Here is a 6,201-nt window from a genome sequence, read left to right as displayed (position 1 = left end):
CATTTGGGATAGGAAGGATTCATTTACTTAAAAACAAAGTAGTTTCAAATTATGATAGAATTTAACAACAACAAAAAAAAGAATAGGATAAAAGGATTTTTAGCTTTTTCTGTGGAAAACATAGTTATCCTAAAAGCTTTCATTTTACACAGAATGAGCTGGTGGTGACAACTTTACAATCAGTAAGCCACTTTAATTTTCTTTTAGGTGCTCTTCTGGCCCTGTAATATCCAACTCAATTTTATAAGCGAAAGTATTGTAGTTACTTCCCATATCTAAATTTAAATAAATTATAAAAGCCAGGCATCACAATTCTCTAGATAGCTACTTGCATTTCTAAATTGAGTCTGAGATGGGTTTGTTTCTCAGATTGTCTTCAACTGGCAACAAGCACCAAGGATGTATCTCTTTGTAAGAGACATCCCATATTTCATAAAAGTGTACTGCATTACATTTAAAAAAAACAGCCCTAAAAGATCATTATTAGCATAATTTAACTGCAACAAAACCATCACAAAGCACTTAAGGCTGCCCGTAAATGAGCACCATTTTATTTATCTCATTCTGAATATAAGGATGAATTACTTCAGCCTGCATTATTAATATTACAATCATGAAGGAACACTGTGGACCATACAGTGTAATGCATGGTAAAAACACATCAGCGCTGTTTGGAAAATACATATATGCACACATGTGTATATGTGAATTCACACATATAATATGACACATTAGGTAGAATGCATTACATTTTGAAAGCTTTGCACATGATTGAGAAAACGAAGCTGAAACAGTGTGTCCAAATAAATTGGAGATTCAATGGCTCCAGTGAAGGAAACAAGTCAATGATGGACTGCATCCACATCTCCAGGCACAGAACAAAGCCAACTTCTTAATTTTAACTGTCATCTCACCTGCAGCCCTGTGAAAAGAGTAGAGGTTGGCACATATCTGGCACCTGTTTTAAACCTTGACATAGACACCTCAGAAATAACCCAAGGTAATTTGAATAGTGAGGAAGTTAGCATCGCCCTGCACCTCCCTTTTGGTCTGTTTGTCAGGTGAGGATTCTAACCTTCAGCTCCAAGAAGGCTAATCTGGCACACTGCATTGAGCATTAGACTGCGACAGTTGTCTTTATTCCTGTTAAAACTGAAAAAAAAGACCTACAGCAAAACAACCAAATCCCAAGCCTCAACATTTCTCCTGAAGTTCAAAAGCATGAAAATGTGTTCGGCATCACTCTATCTCTTATAGCGGACTGGTTATTCTGAGAAAGCTGAAACCTGTAGAGCTAAGCAAAGGGTATCCTTAGTAGCCCAGAATCTAAGGATTCTTCCAAACATTAATATCCCAGAGTGTAATATAAAGGTCAATAATGCATTAGGTGGCAAATGCCTTAAAAAAAGGCTTGAGGCAAAACAAGAATATGCTTACCACAAAACATGCGTGTCCAAATTAGCACAATACAGGATCAGGCTTTTGTTTGCTCCCCATCTACAGCTCAATAGGTCTTGTGTTAAATATTTTACTCACAGAACATTAAATTTTTTCAAATTGCAAGAAGGTAGGTGATAGGGATTTGAATCTACATGAAAAACCAGCATTTGAACACAGGTTTCTCACATCACAAATGAGTGCTTTTACTCAAAGCCCTATAAGGCTGCTGCTTTAGCTATTTCAGAATAAACCACTGCAGTTGCTGGTACCTTGCCTGTAGTGCCCTGCCTGGGAAGCATTTCAGCTTGACTTGCTGAAACTTCCTCTGTTAGGTTAGGCATCTCAGGAACTCTTTACAAGAGAGTGGTTTTGGATTTGGGTATCTACTCTTTGGTGAAATTCACTACAGACACTTCAAATGTCATACAAATTTGTCTCATAGCACAGCTGAATTCTGAAGCAAAGATATAAGTTTAAAAAAAAATCAGTAACAGGTTTTTATTCTTCCCTTATCATAAAGCTTATTGATTATTTTCTCATCAGTGCATGTCCTACTTAAGGAAACAGGAACTTCTCCCTCAACCAGGCCAGAGAGACCATAAAAATGACTTGGAAGGCTGAAGCTAATCTGTGACCAGGCAGAACGCAGGACACGGGCAGTGCTCCCCTATGCTCCCACAGGAAATCTGTAGCATGCTTTCTAACACACACAGGCAAGCTTGACTTCCATGCAAAATATAACTCAAAATGCAGCTAGAGGAGGCATACAATGTCAGCCTTCTGAGTGTTAACTCCATGATGAAAAGATTTGTGCAGGACCAGAGAGATCAGAGTTCAGTGTCCTCCTTCAAACTTTACAGGAAGCAACCTCCAGATGGAAAACAGAAGAACACTTCCCTGTTTCTCTACAACTTCTCCTGGTTATTGGATAACAAAGTCCTTACCTTCTTGTGATCCAATAAATATCAAAATAAAAAAAAATTAAAAAAAAGGGGGTAACTAAGCGCAACTGGTAGAACTATGGCAGAAAGGCTGGAGAATACAGAGCTTCACAACTCCACACTACTAACAACTGAGTTCCTGGAAGAAAGAGATGAGTGAACATGTTTTGACTAGATCAGGTGTAGAAGGGAACTGAAACCAATCTCTCCTTTTTGCCATGGCTGCATTATTTCAAGAAAAAGCAGATAAGAGATTAAAACCTGTTTGCCTGTGCATGGGAGTGTATAGGCAAATGTAATATGCCTTCCAATAGCCACGTTTTAAAAGAAAATGACAAGCCATTCTCAGTTCTTCCCCCAAAAAATCACTTATTCTCACAAGTGAGATTCATTGCAGGGAGTTCAAGCTGACACTGTCCTGCAAAATGACAAGCGAAACTATAGCTAAGTTTTGCCCATGTGTCTTATCTGACTCAGACAACAGGTATAAGCATTTCTTTGCCTCAGAGATGTCACCTCAGGTAGTGGTATTTTGGATTGCACTCACTCCTAACTCTCCCTGGGCAATGGATAAAGGGCTTAAACGTCTACCTCAGGACTCTGGGTTCCTCTGAAAAGGCAAGTACCTCCAAGTCTGATGCACCGCCCAAGCTCTTAATTGGATCTAACCCTGTAATTTTTTCTATAATAGGATGACCCAGCAGGATTATTTACAGCACAGCATGAAAGCAAATGCCAAAGTGAAAATGCAGCAGTACAAAGTTGCTGTATTGATTGTATAAATTGCCTCATTCAACAGCCTCAGGCTGACTATGAATATTTCAGTGTTGTACATCTCTTCAGTTTCACATCTAATGTGTTTCTTGAGTAAACAAGTGATGCTTGGAAAAGCCTTCCTCCCTTATAAACCAAATAAGACATGGGTTCCCAAACAAAGCTCAGCAGCAGAGACTTTAAAATGAACTGAGGTATAATGGAAGACTCTTATGAAACACCTTCAAAATAATTTTGTAATGGGTTTATTACACTGAATTTAAAGCCCGATGGGTTTATTACATTGAATTTAAAGGAGGTGGGGTTTTTTTAATATAATGCCACCAGTAAAGGGAAAAAACAAAAAAGTTACTGAAAATCCTGTGATATTGAAAGAAAATGAAGCTTCCAAACGGCAGTGTTCAGACAGCACCAGGATTTTGTTGTTTTACTACTCTGCCCAAACAATCAACAACAGGTTCCAGAAAAGCTGTGGCAAAGTGCTGCTGGATGTTTCAGCATGCTTCTCTATCACTTTTAATGTTGTGCAATGGTGTCACATAGTTTTGAAAGCTAATTACTAGCAAGGACCTCTTTCACAGACTGTGACTGGGGAGACAAGCAGGTGCCCACCCTAACAGCTCACTGGAGGAACAAAGTCTTGCTTAGTATACAGGCAAGACATGTATAACATGCTATCCATGTGCGTATCAGCTGTGAGAGTGTCTCTGGCATACAAGCAGACTTCTCAGAACTTTAACACAACTTTTTGCATATTCAGATCAGCCTAGCATATGCAACGTGCAGAACTACTGGATAGCGTGACCGTAAGACAAAGTGCAACCTGGAGAAACTTATCAGGAATGAAACATTTTTAACGAACCTCTGTTTAAGGCTTGATTTGTGAGAGATGATGAGAGCACAGATTATACACCCCAATATTCAGAAACCATTTCTGGAAATGTTTAACTGAAAAATTTCTATCTACCTCTGTCCACATAATGGGACTGACAATACTTAAAGAAAATCTTAACCCTTGTAGCCAAAAGCACACTATATAAACGCCAGCTATTATCATGGGCACGTCTGAAGCTGGTTTTACACTGTGTGAATAGCAGATTACACAGTGTCATAAAAAAAAAAAACAAAAACAAAAAACAAAAAACAAAAAAACCCTTCCCAAAGTCAACATTCAACTCTCAGGAAAAGAGACATGCTAGCTTCTTGCCACCTACAGGCGGAACACTAAAATCCTCATGGTCCACCAGCAACCTACAGCTCAGGCTCCAGGGTCTGGAAAACAAATTGCCCCAGAACTGACATAAGCCAGCATTGGGATTCCAAACTTTGTGAAACTCATGGGATCTTTTCTGGTTTTATTTTAAATGCTTTGGGTTTTACAATCAGTCCACTTAACAAGGCTTTGTTTGGTTGGATTTTTAAGCAGAATACCTGAAAGATCTCTTTTGGTTTTTTTTCCCCCTAGTCCCATGCCATGCTTCTGCTAATAACCACTGATTAGCAAACAGCTTGCCAAATAACCCTGAGAAGGTAGCCATCAATTTGGTAGCACTGCATGTCATCCAAAAAGTAGGGAGACTTTATTTAGGTTCAGACAATTAGCAAGGGGCTGGCAGTGCTAACAATTGCCTAAAAGCTGTGTTCCACAATGGCTGAGATAAATAATTTAATCAATTAAAACACCTGATTTGATAACTGTAAGTATATTTAAAGCTAGCAAACCAGCTTCAGTTGTCAAGGACTAGAGCAGAAAACTTATGGGAGAGAGAGGGAGAGGCTTGTGTGGATTTTCTGGGAGGTTTTTTTAAGCTGCTGGAGTTTGTTCAGTTCTATTCTGCCATTAACTAAACATAAAAATTTAGACTTGACTTAGAGTAAGGTATAAGATGACTTTCCTTCCAAAGTGGTTAATTTTTCTAAAAGGCAAAGAGGTTGTTATTGCTAATGCTATAATTGCAATAGTAACAATTGGTGGGCAGCAGCTTTTCTCTTTTTTTACATTCAGCTGTCCATGTCATGTTGGGCAGAACCTTATCTATGGGCTGGCTTTCCTTGGAGTTCCTGCACTTATCCTTCTGATTGTTGGCTATGCACTGAATAACCAGACTTGGAGGCTGGTTACAGGCAAAAGGTCTCTTGAGGGACAGACTACACCAAACCAGTCACTGCAATGCAAACTAGTCTGCTTTGTCTTATGCAGCATCACTGGGAGAGCACTGGTTGCTCCAGTAACCTGGCTGGCAGTCACTCTGATAAATGGTTCATATTATGTGTGTGCTGTGAGTGAGTATGTCCCTGTGCATTATTATGAAGCTAATGCTAATATTACTGCCAGTGAATGTAGAAGGATACTGGCTGCATTTCCATGCAGTCAGTTAGTTCCTCCAGAGCTGACCCGGGCAAGAGATGAAGTTATTCTCCTACTCCGATACCAGTCACAAGTGAGTAACTCGTGTTGCTTGTGTTGTTTGTATCTCTCATGATGAGAACTACGCTTAATCCAGCAGGCAAAGTGTTAGAATAAAACAGGATCAGTATCCTCTGGAGTGCCAAATCTCTGTGTTTCAAAGCCTGCTTTGTTCCTGTAAGTGGAATTGAACTTTAGCTATCTAAATTACTATGTTTGTTTGTCCTGGTTGTTATCTGCTACTGGAGGATATAATTTTCTTTGCATAGTATCTTGAAAAATATGATTAAGTAAGGCAAATACAAGTTCAAAAGCCAGGGAGGGTATGAAGAGTGAGTGAGGTGCCTGCAAGAGCTCCACATAAACCAAACTAAAATCTTTGGTTTTTAATCAGGCTTAAGTCTAAAAGCTTACATACTGGGTAAATTGGGGAACATTAAGTTGTCACTTCAGATAAAACTGGTTTCAAATAGGCTGTAAGCTAACATAGGCTAGGAATTACATGGCTTTTCTTCTCACAGTAATAGCTGTGGAGGCAAAATCCTTAACAAAATGTATAACAGAACTTCCTTAAACTTGACAGAAAGTGACTTTTTACTACATGGTTACCTCCAGTAGGCAGGGACTGGGTTTGATGGC

At 39.1% G+C, this 6,201-nt stretch overlaps 1 protein-coding gene across 1 annotated transcript in view; it reads left to right on the top strand.

The window, feature by feature from the left end:
• Positions 1-6,201, top strand: part of LOC308220292 (calcium homeostasis modulator protein 5-like) — a gene marked incomplete at both ends in the record, with an annotated part of 28,607 nt that overhangs the window by 21,090 nt on the left and 1,316 nt on the right. The window contains one exon of the mRNA XM_080616131.1: positions 5,492-5,596. Within this exon, the coding sequence (XP_080472257.1) occupies positions 5,492-5,596 (105 nt within the window). The remainder of the gene's footprint in view (positions 1-5,491; positions 5,597-6,201) is intronic.

This window comes from Psittacula echo, assembly GCF_963264785.1.
Source record: "Psittacula echo genome assembly, chromosome: 4".
In the NCBI taxonomy this organism is placed as follows: domain Eukaryota; kingdom Metazoa; phylum Chordata; class Aves; order Psittaciformes; family Psittacidae; genus Psittacula; species Psittacula echo.
The sequence above is the reverse complement of the archived record's forward strand: the minus strand, read 5'-3'. Positions and strand labels throughout refer to the sequence as shown.